We start from the raw sequence: 21,659 nt of genomic DNA, 5'->3' as shown, positions 1-21,659 counted from the left end.
TTTAGCTGGATGTGATGCATGTTCTAGCAAACAAATTGAAGAGCGTGGATTCTAATCTAAATAAAGATAGCAGCAAGAGGCGACAAAGAATTCACAAGGTCATCTTAGATTAGAAGAAACAAGATTGCTCAACCAACAAAGCAAATTGTGTCCAGTGATGCCTTCATCCAGACCGACATTTGGCCCCTGGCAGAGCACAAGTGAATGTAAGCTCTTCATTTATAAATATTTCAAATGTATCCTGTTTAAACAATTTCCCAGTATCTGAGCAGTAGTTGGATGTTCTGTTCTTGAATGAGCATATAGAGGGGTGGGTTTTGATTATCAATTTATCGATTAAAATCGATTCTAGCTTGGATAACGTGATATCGATTCATTAAAATCCTGAATAGATTTTTTTATATAAATTTATTTTGCCCAAAACGCCAGAATCTCAGGTTAAACCTCACAAAATTTCAACAACCACCAAACAGCTAAAACAGTAAATGAGCGCAGGTACATGGATTCTGCACAAAGACAAACACAAAGCGCGCACCCGCCGACGGATCAGAAACAGTGAGATGTCGCCTTTCTCACCCGACGGCACAACACGGTCTGGGCTGAAAGCCGACAGCTCACTGATTCTGATGTTTCGGTGGGTCCGCGCTTTATGTTTACGTCCTTTTTGCGCTGATTCTGAAGCTGCAGGTTTTCTCTGTCTCCAAACAATATTGACTGAACCAGCAGCAAAAGAAGATCCAAACTACGCTTCACATTTCGCTTCATATAAACATCGTCATGAATTCCCTCTTACTTTTGCTGTTTTGCTTCCACCACGATAAAATCACACTTCATGCAGAGCTCTCTCTCTTTCTCTCAGTGTACTTCAAGAACAGTTTCCCATCTCAAAATCTCTGTTTTCTGCATTATTCGCTTGCTTGTTACGCACAAGTCTACCATTGTTTACAGCGCTGTCCGCCGCTGTTTTTTTCCTTTTACTTACTTCTGGGAAAAAAAAAAGCCTAATTTCTGCTGTTCAATAGGCTACTGAACAAATTCAATCTTTTTAAATTTATGCAAAATTGCAAACCGCTTAGTTGTGTCTCCAATAAACCCTCTGTAACTTTGCTCTGCTTCACTTCAGCAACATCAGGTAATGTTCATATGTTGATTAACGGTTTTCTTTTGTTTTTGATCTACTGCAGAATATTTTTATAAAATCCCAGGCCTGGGAAATCGCCTTCATGTTTTTAAGTGTTTTATCCTCAGTTACTTTGACACAAAGGCATCTCCTGTGATGCTTACACCTTTGATAAAGTCTCGCAAGTGTCAGCTTTCTTTTTATAGATATAAAAATATGGAAATGTACTGATGCATGATCTGAATTATAATATTTCTGACTGTCTGAGGCAGATTCAAGATCCAATCGAATCAAATGGAATCGAATTGAATCGTGGATCGAATTGATTCGGGACCTTGTGAATCGGAATTGAATCGATTCTAGAAATCAGTGACGATACCCAGCCCTAATCATATGCTCCTATGTTTTCCTTTCAGATGTTGATAAACTGTAGCTGCTGCAGACCTCCAGACAAAGAGAAAGGTCTTCGAGAAGGTGATGGCTGTGAGGTGCCTGAGAGAGGAGGAGATGATCCTTTGCAGGGAAATGTGGCATCACTGGACAGTGTTGTGAGTGCGATCTGTGGTGTTGGGGACAATCTCCTCAGACTGTAAGCACATCTATTATTTATTTATGTATTTATTTTTTTTGGATGAATTGATTGAAAATAACAGCAGATGCTAAAGTTTCACTCGATCTTTAAGCTTTATCTAGGTTACTAGCTAACACTGCCTTCTCCCTTTTTTAAATGTTTAATTAAAGGATCCTAAATCCTTGTGTTTATAAGGTGAGTTATTTTGTTACTTTACTCATATTTATTGGTTTTGTTCTTTTTACAGCCTCCCTTGTTGGCATGTCGGAGGATGCACAGAAGGGACTGTGATTACAATGTAATGATTACAGGACATCAGACTAGTTGTTCTTATTGTTTAATTACGAAAAATTGTCATATAGAAATAAAAACCCTGAAGTTGTTAATTGCTATTTAAACACTGTATCTTGTCATTCAACATGTATATACTTGCCTGGAAATTTCAACAGCTTTTCATGTGTTTTGAAACTGGGTTTTTGGAGACCTCAAATGTAAAATTTTCTGTCTCTAAAGCACGCAAAAATGTTCGGACCTTTTTCATAGTGCATGTTTGAGGATTATTTTTTCTAAAGAAATAATTAACAGTTCAGCGGGCTGCATACTGAACTTAAAAAGCAAAGTATTAATCCAATCGTGCTGGTATCGATCCGATACCAATGCTAGAGTTGTTATCCATATTATCGATATTTGGATTGATCCGCCCACCTCTAGTTGTTTCATTCAAATACAGTTCGTTTCTGTTGACCTTCCAGTTATTGTTTTAAACTGCATTAAAAATTATGTCACTGACCGGGTTGTTGGTTAGTTTCAGAGTAGGCTACAAAATTCTTTAAATAGTGAAATGTAAAAAAATGTAGCAAAGTGCATTTTATTCACCAAATTTTGTTCTCATACTCAACAGTTAACTTGTGCATTACTCATCACTGTTACTTGAGAGCACAATAAATATGAGCCTGAATGAAAAATCTAGCTCTGTGCAATTTGTCAGGTGATTAGTAATGCTGATGAAGACTGTGTTGTGTTCAAAAAGTGAGTAAGAGGACCTTGAGTAAGTGAGCAGAAATACATTTTCTATCCGGACAAACAAACTTGCAGAGGCTTTTTTATTTATCGCTTAATAGTCACAGATGACCATGTCAACACAGTTAGATACAAAGTGGCTAATGATCCCACATTATCTCCCAACGCGGAGGCATCCTAAGGGCTGCAAAATAAAAGCATGTGTGGTCTCCTGAGATGTAAAACACACTGTAGATTGCATATTTCTCTACAGTTTGTGTAGCCTATCATCTTTTCAGCTTATTTGGAATGGTTATGTCAGAGGTTGTTCACCTGTTGACCAGCAGAGGTTGAGCACTATGTCCTGTTAAAGTTGAACTTATGTAAATGTGAAAATTCAGAAGTATCTTTTGTGGAAAAGTTCAAATGAAACAAATTTTTTTTGCATCCTGAAAGTTTATGTGCAATAATAGCTTTTGAAGAAATCTGTGAGCATGTATTTCAGTTATATGTAATAAAGCTCTTTGCTACAATAATTCTAGATTAACATCCCTTTATAGATACAGGGCAAGAGGCTTATAATCGCCATAATATAATACACTATATACATCAATCAGCTTCATTTTTCACCACTATTGAGCTTTCAGTGTCCTCCAAAAAGGCGCTTGCGTTTTCCGAGGCCAGCAGGAGGCAGTCTTGTTTAGCAGGAGATGATGAGGGCATCAAGAGACTGCTGACTGTGTGTCTTTTCCAAAGGTCTACCAGAAGACAGAATCTCACAAGCAGTAAGTTCATGATAGAGAGCATTGAGCACCTCCAGAATATGGGCCTTGCCTGTGTTAAAAACAGAACAGATGTGATATTTCTGAGGAAGTCACATGACAGACCATTCAGTTTATTTCCATTTAACTCCCTCCCACAAGTAACTGTAAATTTTCATGGTTTCATTTCACAAGAGTTGTATTGATTTCATTGGGTGTGTGAGGTCTACTAACCGTGCTGCGGGTCGCTGCAAGACTCCAGAGTGCTGAGCAAGATTTTCCCGAGAGACCTCCGTGAGACGTTCTGAAATCAGCAGAGAGCCAGATGACATTCAGGTGCTTAACAGCCACTTTCATAAGAAAACTGCATCTTGTAACTGCAAAGCTTCCACATATGTTTGACAAGGGATAGTGCAAACACAAAAGAATGTATAAAAACCTCAACGGCACAAAGCTGCCTTTTATTTTGAAAACATTCCCAAGTTAATGTCCATGTGGAGAATTTGCCTGTAGCAAGGAAAATGCTTTCTGTTTGTTTTCCTATTTGATATCTGACCAGAAAAAAGTAATTCCAGTGCGCCATCAGTGGATGTCTCTCAACTATCAACCTTGCAAATGATTTTCATTACTCTGAAATTCAGTTCACATGATGGATTGAATGCTTGTTTGCAAGATTTTTTGCCTTAAAATGATTTTAAAATATTTGAATATCCTTACAAAGTCAAAACGTCCTTTCTAAATTTATCTCAACAATTAAAAAACCAAAACCTTGTGACTAACCAGGTCTCTCAGCTGCTGGAGAAGATGCAGGATGTCCACGAGCTTCTCCTCCACCAGAGACAGACGGACCCTCTCAGTCTCCAGCATCTGCAGCTCCATCTGAAGCAGCTCAGTCTCCTCAGCCTTCTGCTGCAGCTCCTGCATCAGGGAGTCCTTCATCTGGAAGACATGGCATAAGAACCAGTTACTCCTGGCATCAGAATCAAGAATCATATTGTGAATTCATCTTAGAAGAATGTCTGGTCTTTGACGACATCCTTAAGTATAAAGGACTTTATTAACATAGATTTGGTATTAAAGAATTTTCAATGGCAAGACAACGAATGGAAAAATTGCAGTTAAAATGATTATATATTATATACAAGTAATGAATGAACAGGTCACCCAGTACAACAATGTGGCTAACTAACGACTTTTTATTTTAGGTCTGTAGACCTCCAGTGCTTTTCATCCACAAGATGCTTGAAAGAAAAGATACCAACCTAACCACGAGAAAAAACAAGTTAGGAACCTTTAAAGTGCCTGTCAAAAGTTTGCAGACACTTACTATTATCAAAATTATCGTAGCCATGTTTGGCTATCAACAATTTCTTTGAATAATTCTTTATATAGAAAATTGCTATACTACACTAATTTCTACTAAAAAGGTAAAGAGGAATTTGCTGCACAAGTTTTATTTTATTTGAAATTTTCCTAAGCAGGTCTTTAAAAACCTTACTATTAGCTCAGCCTGTTTAGTTCATTTCAAAACCAGTGTGTCTGTGGTACTGTAGAGATGCCGGCTGTGTCAAAGTTTCAGGCACCTTCCTGATGGTTTGAGATTAGGCTGAAGAATTCTTGCCTACTCTTCTTCTTTCATTATTTCATCCAGTCTTCAGTTTGCCAATAGCACCAAAGCAGACTCAGAGCATGACAGTACCACCACCATGCTTAATAGCTGCACAACATTCGTCAGGTAACTGTTGCAGCCAAACCACCCAATCTCTGTGTCACCTTACAATAAAACCTTTACAGTTCATAGCAATGTACAATTTGCTTGAAAGTTAACAGTGATACTTGGACTCCAATAGAGTCTAATTTATTGGAGGTTTGGTCTCAGTGCATTCTTGTCATCTGAAAGTGACATTTGGTTCCTACCTCAAACCCTGGGAAAGTAGCTACATCTCCCGCTTACTTTGATTGTGAGGTTGTTTGAATTGATAATCTTGAAATCTACAGCTGTTAAAATAGGCTGTAAATCTAATTGATTACTGTAAATCTGTGCAGCTGTAAATCTATTATTGTTGTTGTTGTTGCTAGTTTTACAAACATAGAACCTTTGCATGTCACCTTCAGAAACAAAATTATCCTGCTAGACCTTGATCAGCGTTAAACACTGTTGACCATAATATCCTATTAGAGCGATTAGAGCATGCTGTAGGTATTACGGGTACTGCGTTGCAGTGGTTTATATCACATCTTTCTCCTTCTCTCCCTCTTCACACACTAAGGTTAATTTTGGAGTTCCACAGGGTTCAGTGCTAGGACCAATTCTGTTTACATTATACATGATTCCATTAGGCAGTATCATCAGAAGACATAGCATTCATTTCACTGCTATGCAGATGACACCCAACTTTATCTATGCATGAAGCCAGATAACACACACCAATTAGTTAAACTGCAGGAATGTCTTAAAGACGTAAAGACCTGGATTGCCTCTAACTTTCTGCTTCTAAATTCAGATAAAACTGAAGTTATTGTACTCGGCCCTGAAAATCTTAGAAATATGGTATCTAACCAGATTCTTACTCTGGATGGCATTACCTTGGCCTCCAGTAACACTGTGAGGAACCTTGGAGTCATTTTTGACCAGGACATGTCCTTCAATGCACATATTAAACAAATACAAAGACTTCTTTCTTCCATTTGCGCAACATCTCTAAAATTAGAAATATCCTGTCTCAGAGTGATGCTGAAAAACTAGTTAATAATGGATTGCATTTATATAGTGCTTTTCTAGACACTCAAAGCGCTTTACAATTCCACTATTCATTCACTCTCACATTCACACACTGGTGGAGGCAAACCACAGTTGTAGCCACAGCTGCCCTGGGGCAGACTGACAGAAGTGAGGCTGCCATATCGCGCCATCGGCCCCTCTGGCCATAAGCGGTAGGGTGAAGGTGTCTTGTCAAGGACACAACGACCAGGACAGACAGAGATTCCCAACCCCCTGAACCACGGTCGCCCCATTCATGCATTTATTACTTCTAGGCTGGACTACTGTAATTCATTATTATCAGGATGTCCTAAGAACTCCCTGAAAAGCCTTCAGTTAATCCAAAATGCTGCAAGAGTACTGACAGGGACTAGAAAGAGAGAGCAGATTTCTCTTATATTGGCTTCCCTTCATTGGCTTCCTGTTAAATCCAGAATTGAATTCAAACTCTTGCTCACATACAAGGTCTTGAATAATCAGGCCCAATAATGACCTTAAAGTATCATATCACTCCATTACAGCACTTTACACTATTTAAAAGTAGAATGGGAGGCAGAGCATTCAGTTTTCTATGGAACCAGCTTTCAGTTTGGATTCAGGAGACAGACACTATCTCTACTTTCAAGATTAGGCTTTAGTATTTCTTCTTCAGTCACCTTTCTCACTCACTATGTGTTAATACACTTCTCTGCATTGAATCATACTTGTTATTAATCTCTGGCTCTCTTCCACAGCATGTCTTGTGTCCTACAACTGTAACTGTAAATACATTAAAATTCAACCCATTTTTGGAAGGTTTCTGTAAGAAATGTTAGTCCCTGCAGTGCACCTTTACGTCATGGTGTATTGAAGGACAAAGGTCTCACCCCACACATCCTGCTCATAAACAAAGCCTCGCTGTCAGGACTTTGTTTGGTTTGAACTTTTCCTCTCCGAGTGCTGAGATGTTCTGGGAACACATTACATCACGGTTCCCCTTCTGCCTGTCTTCCTGTGTTGTGAAAATACCACTCGACTGTGACGAGAGGGCTTTAAATTCATTATATTTTTTTAAGTGTCACGGAGCAACAAAGAGGGGAGTGTTTCTGTGGTCGGCTCCAGTGGCAAACAGCTGCAAACACACCCACACCCAGAAAGAGGGAGGCGTGTCTGTGTGTGGGGGGGCCTGGTGGTTTGGTTAGGTAGAAGTTGAAGGATTGTAGCATTAGCTGTGGTTTAGCCTACGAAGACCTCCACTTTCAGAACAACCTTTAGCAGTCATCTCTAATCTAGTTTCACACCGTACAGAGCCACAAAAAGGCTTGGGATGGAAGGCAAGCAGAACAATATCGTAACAGAACCTTTCATAGAAATGGATCCAACAGAGGGCAGGTGGCACCACAGAAACCCACCCTAGTGTGAGGAATGACAGAGTTGGCTTGTACCTGGTCCATGTTTATCTCAGCCTGGCTCTCCTTCAGCTCCAGCTGCTTATGCAACCTGGTCACTTTCTCAAGGAGCTCCAACACAGCACTGCAGCTCTCTTCGCTTCTCGAGCTCCCAAAATTAGACATTAACTTCTTGAATGCCTTGTCCTCGCACCTTATTAAGGAACACATAATAGAATAATAGAAGATGGAAAGTCAGTCAGACTGACCCACAAACTGTATATAAGAGACAGACATGGACACTGTGACATCACCTTTTGGATTGTGGACCTTTTTCTTAGCATTAACATGATTGAATAAGGTTGGATTTTCCTGAAAACTCCAGGAGAGCATTTACTGTCAATTACAATATAACTATGATGTTGTTTTAACTGTCTGTTTAATTTAAATAGGACCAAACAGAAAATCATTCATTCACGATGAATAGAAAGTAGTGACTAGCAAAGTTTACTGAGGTAATAGATTAAGACTTCGCATAATCTAACTTATTCCTGCAATCAGATATATGATATATGACAACATGAACATGCGATACCTTTCCCCACAGCAGGATAGCCTGGCTAAGATCCTCTTCACCTCATCCACTTGTCTCTGTTGATCTCCAGTCCACTTGTCATCCTCTTCGTCCGAGGCTGCCTGGCCCTCCACTGACCGAAACAGCTGTTCCTCCACTGGACAAATCATTCAGTACATAATTGTTATCATCATCATCATCATCACCAACTGTTATTGCGATCATTGCAAAGGGTATTAGCCAGAGGTCTTCATTAACAAAAATTAATTGTACAGTGCCCCCCCCCCCCTCCTCCTTGTGGTTAAAAGAGAGTTCTTTCTCCCCACTCTTGGCAAGTATTTGCCAGCAGTAGACTGTGAAGGTTCTCTCTCTAATATTGTAGAGTTAAGCTACCAGTATAAAGCACTTTGAGATGGGTGTTGATGTTAATTGGTGCTATACAAGTACAAGTGAATTAAAGTGTGGTGTAGTTTGTTGCCTCAAAACAACATAGGCGTGTATAAGCATGTTAAATGAATATGACGACCACTTCAAAATGGGATAAGTATTACCTTACCTGCAAGCTCAGTATTTATTTTGCTTAGACTTGCATTGAAGCTCATTCCGTACTTTAATATTTAATATTGTCTTACTCTTGTCTGGAGTCGTTACAGCACATCCTGTCGGGGAACAGCGGTCGTGCTGGGTATCCAGGCAGCATCTCTGTCCTGGCCTGCTGCCGACACTCAGCTGCTGCTCTGCACTGGTGCTGCCCGGGAGTTGTAGTTTCGACACTTCTGACCTGAAAGAAAGTGCTGCGAGTTCAGCATTTTTTTGCAAATATAGCCATATGTGCTGCTGCATGTACGCTGACAATGGCCAAAGGGGCTAAAATCACTCGTCACATTTGCACAGATGAGAAAAGTTCCGTCCAAACCAATTGCCAACATCAAAGAGAACATATCATGTAACACAAGGGAGTGTGTATTACGCCACATCTACAACCGCCATGATAATTTTATAGAGGCCTGTGATGCTGTACGCCAAATCTGGGTGGGGTAATTGAAGCCAGACATTGTATCTTTAAGGCATTTTTACAGTAAAGTGGGTCAGTGGTAGAGAGCCACTCTAAGTGTGCAGGAGTTAGCAGGAGTTTGCAAGATGTGAATTAAAGCATGCAAGACTTTTAAGTGCAACATTTCTTTTGATCTGCAGAGGAGAAGATGTGTAAGACCTTTAGTGTATATTTCACATATTTCCTCATGTCATGATCACATTCAAACATTCCCTCCTGAAAAAAAAAGACTGAGGCTGAGTTTGGGCGGATCAATCGTTCTGTAATGGTTTGAATTTTCTAGGTTTCTTCTGCTGTCTGCTCTTTTGTGTTGGGGGAAATCCGATAGGGGGCCTTCATAAATCACAGAATAAGTGTTTCCAGATGATGATGTCTTGCCCAAGAAAAAAAAAAAGCAGAGAGAAAATCTCGGAAAGAGTTTCAGCAGCCTAACTCTCTGAAAAAACAATTAATTTTTTTTTTTTTAAGAGTCACAGAGAACTCATGCTTATATCCTGTTGGCACAAGGCAAACCCTGCTGTAAGATGACATTATGCTCTGCATCTGTGGATTACTCCAGCTTTGTGCAACACTGGAGAGAAACCACTGAAGTCACTTGTTAACTTTAGCAAGATTTCAGGCAATCAATCAGAGCGTCGTGTTTAAGTTATAGAGGGCGCCACGTTGGAAGAAAGAAGGAGCAGCTGTAGTCAGACCAGCACAGACAAGAACACACACAAAATTCAACTGGTTGCTGTGGAGACACTCAGACTTGAGCGAAACGGTGGAAGGCTTTTTCAAATACAGGCTTCGGTGTGACTGATTGCACTTTAATTGGGAACGGTTAAAGGGGGGCTAACAGTAGGCCACAGCCACAGGATCAGGACTTTGATGTTAATAAAATGACTTTTTTTTACAAAAGAAAAGTTTTGAACTTCAGGTTCTGTTATAGTTGTGGTTTCCCATGTTTTTGATGTGTTTAAGTCTGTTTGTCTATATCTTACTTTCATTGTCCATTACTGTTTCCTGTTTTATTTTGTTAAATTCTTTTTCCCTTGCGTTCCTTTTCTGGTGTCACTTCCTCTTTTTGTCTATTTCCTTCACAGACTGTATAAAAATGGATGCCACACATTGGTTTCAACACAACATATATATATTTTTTGGAGTTATATTTTGAAGAAAGGTTGTTAGGTTGTTAACAATCCCAGCAAAGTCAGCTAGCAGGCTGCATCCACAAACTACCCATATACGATGCACAGACATCAATATCTCCTATTTAAGTAACTGCGTAACAGAGTAACAGGCTGATACTAGAGGAGGTAAGGCTTACCAGGCAGCTAGCTGCAACTGCTTGTGAGGATATTTGTCAATAAAAGGAGACACCCTACACTATCTGAATGGAGTTATTAAAAAAAAAAAATACTATAGTACTACCACGCTGGCTTCATTTTTCAACCCTGGAGGTTACTGCCTTGTTTCTCAACAGTGAGTTTGTCTGCTGTGTCCTGACTGTTGGTCTGTCCCTCGTGTCTGTTCCCCCAACTTTTGTTTACTTCACTTAGTTTGCATCTGCATCTGCGTGCTCCTTTTCAGGCGATTTATCCTGTTTAAAGAAAGTTTCCCATCACATGTTTTGACAGTGTTTGGTGGTGGCAGTGCTGAATGTGGGAATTCCAAATGGATGAGTAGAGACACCTGAAAGGAGTCCAGGCAGACATCCCGGATAGCGGTTAGTCTGTGGGATGCAGCAGACATAGTCAAAATTTGATCAGCAATTATTCTTGTCAATCTGCCAGCATGGATGTGTCTGACCTGCCAAAATGAAAAATAACTATTAATGTGTTTTGTTGAGAGGCAGAGAAGGAAAAAAGATGCTGCAGATTTTATTATACAGCACTGTGCAAAAGTTTTGAGGCATTTTTTACTTCTTCATATTTTGCTTCCAAGGAGCCAGACTTTATTGGGATTTTTTTTCTTAAGCAGTACTTCTCCAGACTTCCTGAAGCTCTTTCAGAGTTTTTCTTTTGACACTGTTTTTCACTCATTTCAGTCAATTGTACCTCACCATTTTCAGAGCAATGTTTTTTTTTTACTTCTTTTTTGTTAAGACACTTAACACTGATCTGTCCATCATTAAAACATAAAGAGGTAACAAAGTCAAAGGATGAATCAGTGTTGAATCTACTCATAACAGAAAACTGTTAATGGAATGGAAGGTAATTTGTTACTAGCAGCCTGTCACAAAACACATCATTTGTTTCTATTTCTTTAGTTGAATCAATAAAACATGCCAAAGATAACACAGTTAGACAGGAATAACATGGTTTGGACCAACAGGGTGATTCTCAAAGAGCTATTAGTTGAAAATTTGGAATCTCTCAATATGGTGTGCACTGTCCTTATAAGAATTCAGTGTGGATAACAGTAGAAGGCCAAGAAGAAGCATCAGCACTAAAAAACTATCTACAGTAGATGAACAATATCCAAAAGTCTTGTCTGTAAGAAGTAGCAACAAATACCTGACACAGGAACCGAGAGACACATTTGGCCCATTGGTTGATCCATCTACTGTTCACCGAAGCTTCACTGTGGTCTCAGTGACAGTTAAGAAACAAGGAGAAGAGCTGAGGTATACAAAACTGCACAAGGACTGGACTGAAAATCAGCTGCAACCAATTTTATAGCGTGATGAATTCATATTTGAAATTTTTGGTTCAAACCATCGTCATGAATATGTCTGGAGGAGGTCAGGAGAGAGTGTCTACAGGTATCTGTAAAGCTTGACTGTCATGGTTTGGAGCTGAGGTTGAGCCAGTGGTGTTGGGAACCTTGTCAAAATTGATGGAATCATCAATGCAGAAGCAGACCGTCAGATTTTGATCCACCTTAAAATACCCTCTGACAGTGATCCCCAACACACTACCAATGTAGTATCACAGTATCAGCCTATCTGTTTAGAAGAGCACACAACGGAACATCATGGTGATGGATCGGCCTAGAAGAAAGCTTGCAAACAGAGTTCGGGCTGTGTTGATGAATAAAGGTGGTCATACCAAATACTGATGTATTTTCCTAGTAAAATTTCCCTACTAAAATATAAAACAATAAGTGCTAACGTGCTCAAGACTTGTGAACAATATTGCGTGTGGAGAAATTCCAGTGTTTGAAAAAATAATTTCACCCCATATATTTATTTCATCTTAAGAAATATTATTGGGTTGGCAGTCATTTACAATGATGGTCAGTAACAATTTCAAAAAGCATTACTGTGGTTTACTATAACTAAACTAATCTATGTTCTTGGCAGTGAAAAGGCTGACTGGTTTACTACAGCACCGGTACCCAACAGCAGGAAGCAAACGTGCAAACTAACAGTGCATGGCACCTACATTCATCTCAAACCAAAGGCCAGAGCTCTGTGTTGGACTGATTAAAGGCTGCTAAAACTAATATGGTAATCTCAGGCACACAGCTTTCAGCCAAGACACCTCTCCCACTTGCTGTTCAAAACGTAGGTTTATAAGAGACAGCGAGTCAAATGAAAGTTGGCTTAAATGGAGTGGAAAGTGGTGTGTTGCAGACAGAGGATGAATTGAGGTCCTGTACCAAGGCCCAGTAAAACATAATAAGGATTAATTTGAACTATCAATCACACAAAACTGCTCTAGAAGAACAAAAATCTGGGGCACATGTCCCATTTAAGAATAGCTTTTTTGTCACTTCATCAGAAAAAAAGAGAAAACAGAAACAAACTGAGGTCGTGGGTATGGTATAAATCAGCTGGAGAATCAAGGCAGAATTTAGTCATGTACATCTGCTGGAAACTTAAAACAGACTTTATCATTTTTGAGGAAGTACTCTACAAGTGGGCCCGATAGAGAGGTTGATCAATTTCACATCTCCTTCTCACTCTCTTTGACCAGATTCATGTATCAAAAAGCACTTTCTGTTGATCTCTAGCCAAAATGAAATTTAGACCTGGAACGAGCTCATAATGTTAATGTGGGAAATTCAATACATACAATACAGTACATGTATGTGCCAGGAGCAACAAATGCATTTATAGAGCTACATGTATTATTGATTTGATATTGACAGTGAAAAATGCTCTAGCTGTATGAATTTTGTTGGAATATAATATACCCTAATTATCATTGATCCCTAAAGACACACACACGACTAAATATACATATGAAGAGTTTCACTGTGCTATGTCAGGACTTTTCTAATTAATAGCATCCTGCATTGTATTAGCAAAAGTTTAAAGCCATTCTTTCGGCTGGTGGGAGGTAGTCCAGCTGTTTGTTGTTAGAGCCAGGACACCCGGAGTCCTCCCTGTGTTTATTACAGCGTGGTGCTGAAGTGAACATAACCTCCCCTCCCCCATCATCGTCAACCTGCCTCCACTCCCATGAGAGCAGTTTCCTCTTTCAGGTGTCATCAGTCAATGACAGTCCGCTTTCCCTGCAGGTTAAAACTGAGGGCACACTGTAAACCTGAGCTTGCATTTGAAGTTTGCCAGTTGTCGATGCCCTGCAGCTTGACAGGGACAGGCGAGGGGGCTTTGTTTACATAGCTGACGGTTATTAATCAAGTCCTCTTGGGCTGCCCAACAATGTGCTGGTTTCTGGGATACAAATAAAGCACTTCGGATTATTGTTTTGCTCTAGCTGAGAACTTAATCCAAAAACTAATGTCTGTAACATTTACAGAGGGTGGTTAAACTTTCCTTAGCAAGCAAAGTGCAAAGAAACCTCTAAAGTCAAACAAATGACGGTATTAAAAGCAGAGGGAAGTTTTAAAGGGAGAGTCCAGTCCAGTGAGGGTGGGTGGCGCGCCCCTATAAGATATTTTGTGTGCCATGTTTTTCTGCTGATGTCAGCATACCTCCAAACCAGAGAGAACAGGGCGGCAGCGTGAAAATAAGTCCACTTGGCAGCGTGGGGCTTTGAAGGCTGCTCAAGAACTACAGTGAGATAGCAGCAGCAAAATGCCACCGGTCCCAGACATCCCCAAGTGTGTTTTCCACATTATTTAAAGGGTAGGAGAGCCATGACAGCACCTGCTCCCCACAATGTTGCAGCTAGACCCTCCTCTTCTCTCTGCTCTCAGGCACCATACAGAGAGCATGAAAGGGCCAGGAGATTATGCCTCCCTTGGGGCCTGGCTTCAGAGGGCCTGAGGTTAGAAGAAGCCAGCAAATGAAAGTGAGTGAGTTTTAAACTTGCACATGTAGTACGCATGTGCTTGAGTATGCTCACTAGAAATCCCTGGACTTTATAAAGTGAGACACCTGGATCTACAGGAATATTAAAAATCAAGAATTTTTGAATAAAAAGCAGCCAAAGTTCACTATTAATGACTTATTTGGACTCTTTGCTTCATGTCTTTTCTCTGGGACTTGAAACTAATGAACACATCTGTCCCTCTCGCTTTCGTCCCTTGCAAAAGATGTCCGTCATTTTGAACAAACAGCTGAGTGTTTGCTTCTTCCTCCAGATGGTAGGCTTTCCTCCCCCCCTCATCTCATTTTGTTCCTCTCGCTGTGCTTCCCATTGTCTAGTATGTGTGGCCCACAGAGCTCTACACACTGCAGTGACTGATTTAAGCTCGCTTTGACTCCTGGAACTAAAGAGCACAAACTGAACCAAAAGTAACAAATTTATATCATTGCAGCTGCACCAAGACTTCTCCAGAGATGTGCTTGATCAACTCCTGCTGAGGGTGTGGCTCCCACTTCAATCTCAGCCTCTGCTCTGTTCTCGTATTCAATCCAAAGCGATGGCAGACATGTTACGCAACAACACCCACGTAACGATGAGCACATTGGACCTCTGCTGGGATACTGATGGAAAGTTGAGAGGGGATTTTTCTAGAAAAGAAACTTGTACATTACTGAATGCTAAAAAAAGAACACATGAAGGAAAAATTATAAGAAAGCCTAACAAAGGAAAAGGCTGTTTTTTCTGAAATGCGAATTGGCTTCGTTACCATAGATAATATTAAAGACTGGTATTCGCTCTCATCACCATACACTGCATAAAGTACCTTAGAGATAACTAAGCTCAGCATAGCATGCAAAACAAAATGTAACGTGTTGGCTAATGTTTTGCTGTGTTTCCCACAGATTGTTAGTATTAAACAGCTAGCAGTAAGCTTACGACATTGTTGATGTTATTTGTACTAATATGTTTATCGTATTAAAATAGTATCTATATTATAATATTAAAACAAAATAATATTTTTTTTTTTTTAGATATTTCCCTCTGTGTACACTGGTTACCCTGTGCTAAGCTAACTTGCACTAGGTTTCATGCCATTGTTCTAAACCTAGACAGTAACTTTAATATAATCACAAGTATTTTTGAGAGCAGCAATTTTTTAATGGCTTTTGGTAGAGAACTTAAAGAAAATAGATTTCTTTGGTAATTGTCATCACTGATAATAACAAGCAGCTATTTCTGGTTTGAATTTACCACATTTATAATAAGGTCCATTATAAACGTAGTGGTTTTGAAAGAGATGCCATCAAGCATGCCCTGTTGGTTTTTAAATCTATAACTGGCCAGTGACTATTCATTAGTATATTTCTACCATTTTCTAGGAAAAAAAACCCAATCAGATTCATTGTAAAACCCAACACCACCACCCCCCGCCCCCCAAAAAACAAAACTGACATGACAAAAAATTGTCATGTCAAATTGTTAAACTACTGAAAAAGTGTATTTATTTTAGCTCAATTCTCTATTAAGGACTTTCTCCAGAACGCTGCGAGTCAAGAGAAGAGTGGCAGCAAATTCTGATAAAAGTAAATGAACACGTACTCTACAGGTGTAATTAGTATTTAAAAAGAATGTGCAGAGTCAATCAAGGATGAAGAACTGATGAATTGGTGAAACAATTTATTATTACTATCTTTGACCATGGAAAGCTGGTAGTCTTAGTTGGTCAAACATTTAGAAAAATTGGTGGATTAATGCTTAGAACGATGTGTTCTATATAATATTTTACATTTTCTCAGTTAAATTTCCTGCTTTTTGTGAATCTTACAATATATGGCTGATCTACCCTTTCAGCTGATCAGACTGTAAACCCATCTTACTATGAGAAGTGGAACTTCCTCATCTCTATAAGCTGGAGAACAGTATCAATCTTCTCAGCTTTCTTCAAACTCAAAGCAGTCTAAAAAAATCAGTTGTTGCCCTGTCAAGTTAAGGTGAACACTATAAGGATTCATCATCATAAGGATGTGTGATTATCTGGTTCTAAATTGCTTCTGCTGTACCTACGGCTATGTAGCAGAATCTCTGAAACTCCAGCTGTGTCAGAGCTAATCTTATTACTTGTCACAGCATTTTAGAAATAAGCCGTGGGGATAAAGTTATAGTCAATCATTTCAACGACCTTTTTTGCCTGTCAAAACGTATCATCTGTGATATTTCAGACAGCGAATTGAAAGAATCACGATTTTATTTTAAAGAAACATCATTTTGATGAAAGACATAAAAGAGGACCAGAAAGTTCTCACATGTTTACTTCTTACTGTGTCCTTGGATATATTGTGAGCGAGCAAGTTTTGAGGCTTTCGGTGGGAATATCTATGGGGCTTGGTTGCTAAGTTCCATAGGTTGGGGGTGCCTATGTGGTATTGCTCATGTGGGAGCAGAGTGAAAGAAGTGAACAAAGATTGATGAGAACGGTCAGTCTGTTGAGGTTCTTATTCAATGGAGCTCTCTCTCGCCTTTGTGTTATTGAATTATTTGCCATTAGGGCGTCAATGGAGGGGCAGTGAAAAGCCTTTGGAACACAGTGTGCATATATTAGCAGTGTTTAGTGTTAAAAAAAAGGAAGGGCACCGTGGCTGCTAAAAATGTTTTTACCTATATATGCAGGTAGGAGTGAAGACTTTAATCATACAGCTCTGGTTGTCCATGATGCTATAATAGCAGCATTATGTAGACATTACAAGCATTTAGAGACATCTGCCAGACCTGCAGACTTGATTACATGGTTGCAGTGGGGACAACAGACCCAGAGATAAACATTAAACCAAAGGCTTTGTACTTTAAAAGTGCAATTACACCCTTACTTCCACCAAAATGAATAGTTCCCAACAGTAGCGGAGCTCAGGCAAGACTGACCTGCCACACACGAAGCCTCATTCAATAAACTCAAACACAACAAGACTGAAAATTGTAATAGTAAGCCACATCAAGCCTTTATAAATAGCATGGGAGAGCTTTCCAGGCACGAAGCCAGAGGTAAATAGAGTCATTTCAACCTACTGTAGGAGGAATTATAATTCGTTATGGTTGATTCTCGCCACAAAGGCCTTTCTAACGCAATAACGTGCCAAAACAAGCCCTTGTTTCTCATGACACTTGCTATGCTGGGGGTTTAACAGCTGGTTGAACCTAGCAGAGAGGCTTATGTCTAGTCTACGCACTCTCTCTATAAACATGGGGCAGTATTTCATCTAGTGTATCAACCCACATCTTTATGTAAAGGTACAAAGATACATTGAGTCATTTCTAGTAAAAAAAAAAAAAAAGAGAATTTGACCAGCAGATTTTCTGGAAATATATTTATGTTTGTATGATAATCATCAGTTTACCCTCTACAATAAATCTAATAAACTTGTGCCAACTGGTGACACGCACCATGGTGAAACTGCTTTTTCAATCTCCTGGTGGATGTGCTTGCCAGTTTGTGAGCTATGCTACTAATTTTCTTCATCACTAATGGCATTTCAAAAAGATGGAAAAAAAATCTTCTGTGACCCAATTACATTGTGTGTTTTTTTTGTCTTTAACAGTGGACTGCCATTAAAGAGAACTCTTCCAAATAAATGACACAGACTACAAACACGGCTGAGGTTTTTTTCTTTCCATCTATTAAGAATCTGTGAAGGTTTTGTATGTGATGGAACCACAATGGGCAAAACTGCATTGTGCAGGTAAATCTAATGAGGGGTATGCATGAATGCAGTTAGCCATTGTAGAAGCAAACTCAGACCTTATGTTTTTGCTCCCCCTGTTCTAATGATTGCCAAGAAATGAAGAAATGACAAAGAAGAAGGCCACCAAGAAAATGTAAATGCAGAAAATGCAGGATATGAGAAATTAAAGATGCGGCAAATGTTTTATAAAGGAATAAATGTCATTAAGATGTTTGTTACAGACTCGAGACTGTGTTCTGGTAAGAAATAGAACTAGTGTTTGTGATTAACAGTACGTCAGAAAGTAAGTTAACTGTTCCAAGCAACTGCTATCACTACAATAAGTAGTTAATATGAAAACAATGGCAGTTCAGTCAACATGGTGCAGGATCCAGTCTTGACAAAATTCTACACTCCAACCCAAACATTAAAATACTGCTGTTTGCTCAGACTTAAATGCTACATGTGAAGCTGAGAGTTTTCACCTGTAGTAGAGGAGCTCTGATTCCAGCTGAAGGATGTGTCGCTGCAGTGCTGATACATGATTTGCCTTTGCCTCCAGTTCCTTCACTTTACCCAGTCCGCTGAGCAGCGCCTGCCGGGCCTCCTCCACCTTCCTTCTCATGGCCACCTGCTCCCTCTTCAGAGCCCTGTTGCAGTCCTCCAATGCAGCCACAGTCTCTTTAGAGCTCCACAGTTCCTGCTCCAGTCTCTGATTACAACGCGTGGCTTCCTCCACCTGCCGATCTCGCGAGCTACGCAGCAGCTCTATTTCGTGGATTATGTTCTGTAAGCTTTTCAGGTTGGTGTTGGCCATTTTCTTCTGCATGGCTTGCTTCTGGCGAGCGACAAAACAGCCTTCATCTGCTTTGTGTTTGGAGTGGCTTTTCCACAGTCCGACCTGAAGAGAAACAAGTGAAATAACTGAGATATTCCCTTAACTTACTAAAATATGACTAAGCAGGTCTTGCATTTGGAAACCGTAAAGAAGTGTTGTTTTAATAGATTACGAAAATGAATAACTCCTTTGGTCTGCGAGGCTGTCAAAAACATCTCTTGGTGTTAAGGTGTCAGTTAAGATATCAAATCAGCAATCATATATCTAAAAACAACTTCCCATTCCTATCATTATGCTGTATATGCTATCAGAATATGAAATATTTGGGTTTTGGAAATTGTTCTTCCAAGTCTCCCCAATCCCTGTACCAATAAACAAACAAACAAACTGGCACATATCAAAATAAAAACCAGGAATGTAATGTTTCTCTTGAAACTAGTATTAGGATCACATCTCATCATGATTTGTTGACAGCCGGTTATGAGTGTCTCACCCTTTATAAAGGGTTGCTAAGCTTGAATGTACTTCTTAATGAATAAATGAGATATGAAATTGTATAAGCTATAGGTTGCCAAGTTGGTCTCTTTTCCCCCGTGGCAGAGTGTTCCGCATCCCTGATTGATTTTTTTGAAGGTCTCTTCCTGTTAAACGGGTGTTTAACCTCTGGTTAGGGATTGTCTGATCATTGCAGTTCTCTCTCTAATGTTGTAGGGTCTTTACAATATAAACAGTGACAACTGTTGCTGTGAAGTGGTACCCTATAAATATAAATGAATTTATTTTAAACTTGACGAGCTTTTTAACTTCATCTAGCAAACATTTTAGTTTAATGCCTAAAAGTCTAAGAGATTTGCTTTTCATTAAAACCTTATGAATGCTTACAACTGTAGAGGAGCTGCTTTAACCTGTTAGGAGGTCCCCACTGAACCCCTCCTATGACCATCTGAATATGAACCCTATCTCCAGCCCTGCCAAGTCCTCATAAGCCCTGTGCAAACAAGCCTGTAAAGCTGAAACAACATGTGTCTTAGCTGGTGCTAATTCATAAAGTCTGACAATGGACCCATCCACAACACGGGCCAGGAAACAAACTCACAATTTAGGACTCAGTTGACATTTACTGCTTACTGTTCCTAATGAATGAAATTGTCCAAATTAACGAAGGGGGCTGAGTCTGTGGCTTTTTGGGGGGGGTTCTGTGGAGTGAGACCACAGGATACATGTCCATATTTCCTGCAGGAGAAACCAGAAAAATGGGCTCTGCTTTCTTGTCAGTAATTAGTGGTTAGAAATTATGTATTAACCATTTAAAAGTCATGAATAACTTCTTTCTAGCGTTGGTGACGGCTTTGTTGGGTGGCCCCCATCCCCTCAGTAAAGCTTGGGCCCCAGCAGCACTCCTGCTCCTTTACATAAGGCCTATGGACGCATATTGCATATTTTCATGGGCTCGGAAGATCCAAGTGAAAGATATTCCATCCTAAAAATTACACTATATGGACAGACAGAGTATTTAAAATCCCGCTTCTCACCTGCAGAGCCAAACAGCGGGCGTCACTGCTCTGAAGTGCGGCTCGCATGTCCTCGATCAACTCCCTCAAACTCGCATTCTCATCCTCCAGTTTGGCTATTCGATCCTCCGCTTCCTCCAGGGCCACGATCTCCTCGTAGCACTCTCGGGTGCAGGAGCCAAGCCTGCAGCCGGAGGCGTGCCGCCCCTCCGCGAGAGGAGAGGGGCCGCTGCTCGCTCCCACAGACAGCAGTTTCTCTCGGCGCTTCAGCGGGCTCCTCAAGCGGATCTGAGTCTCTATGTGTTCGCTGTCCATCCCGACCAGCAGCCGGCCGTTCTCATACTGGCAGCCAGCCTTAGTGCTGAAGTACCCGCACAGTTTGGCGTGGAATTGTCTGAAGGTGAGCTCGCTGGGCAAATTGTCCAAAACGTCGACGCATTCTGTGTCCTCCGAGTCTTTGTCCAGTCCCAAAACTTCACACAGGATGTTAAACTCCTCCACGGGGATTTTGCCTGCACCTTGATAGTCCATGTGGTGGAAAATCTCCTGCAGATACTGATCCAACCCGGTGGCCAAAACAATAATCTCGTTCTCCACTCCCCGGTCCAGTCCGTAATGGTAAGCCAGGGTGCTGACTATCCATTGTGTCCTGCGCGCTGGTCGGCTGTATGGATCACCGGAGTCTATAGCATCCATCATTTCTACTGAGCAAAGTCATATTTCCTCGAACTAAACTGGAGTTGCTGTGTTTCTCCTCGCAGCATCTCGTGTGCGTTTCGTTTCTCGCTCTGCGCGAAAACCTGGAGCACAGTGGCGCAGCTCGAAACGAGGCGTGTGTTGAGCCCGAGCAGATTTGAATTTAGCACTGCCCCCAAAATCCACAACCAGGGGTCCCAACCAGCGCTCAGCAACGGAGCTCCAACACTCCGCGTACTATAACGGCCTCCAACTGCCGTGCGTCTGACTGTAATTGGCACCAGGTGTGTAAACTTTGCTCATTCCCTTGGGTTAGACTTTGTTAAGATGTAAGGCGCCCCAGAGACTTGCAGCCCGTGCAGCATAATGTCTTTTATTTTAAGCTGAAGAAAATTTCACTGCATGGTCTGTGTGAAGGGAAAAACACACTCTTCTATGGGGGGTTTGTACTTTTTGCACCTTGCTTTGTGCATGATGTAATGCGTGAGCT

General features: G+C 40.5%; 1 protein-coding gene and 1 long non-coding RNA gene across 2 annotated transcripts; one reads left to right on the top strand and one right to left on the bottom strand.

Annotated features, from left to right (window-relative positions):
• Nucleotides 1-1,394: 1,394 nt before the first annotated feature.
• On the top strand, nucleotides 1,395-3,416 carry LOC112846995 (uncharacterized). The gene is made up of 2 exons (XR_003220257.1): nucleotides 1,395-1,709; nucleotides 1,939-3,416. It is a non-coding gene; the product is annotated as an uncharacterized LOC112846995 (long non-coding RNA).
• On the bottom strand, nucleotides 2,768-21,410 carry efcc1 (EF-hand and coiled-coil domain containing 1). The gene is made up of 8 exons (XM_005452243.4): nucleotides 20,495-21,410; nucleotides 18,610-19,025; nucleotides 8,786-8,934; nucleotides 8,175-8,310; nucleotides 7,637-7,793; nucleotides 4,232-4,390; nucleotides 3,686-3,755; nucleotides 2,768-3,524 (listed from the first exon to the last, which is right to left on the bottom strand). Exons 1-8 carry the CDS (start codon nucleotides 21,170-21,172, stop codon nucleotides 3,391-3,393), a joined length of 1,899 nt encoding a protein of 632 aa, XP_005452300.1. The 5' UTR covers nucleotides 21,173-21,410; the 3' UTR covers nucleotides 2,768-3,390.
• Nucleotides 21,411-21,659: the final 249 nt, after the last annotated feature.

This window comes from Oreochromis niloticus, linkage group LG5 (genome assembly GCF_001858045.2).
Source record: "Oreochromis niloticus isolate F11D_XX linkage group LG5, O_niloticus_UMD_NMBU, whole genome shotgun sequence".
Lineage (NCBI taxonomy): Eukaryota > Metazoa > Chordata > Actinopteri > Cichliformes > Cichlidae > Oreochromis > Oreochromis niloticus.
Note: the sequence above shows the minus strand (reverse complement) of the source record. Positions and strands in the feature narration are given on the sequence as shown.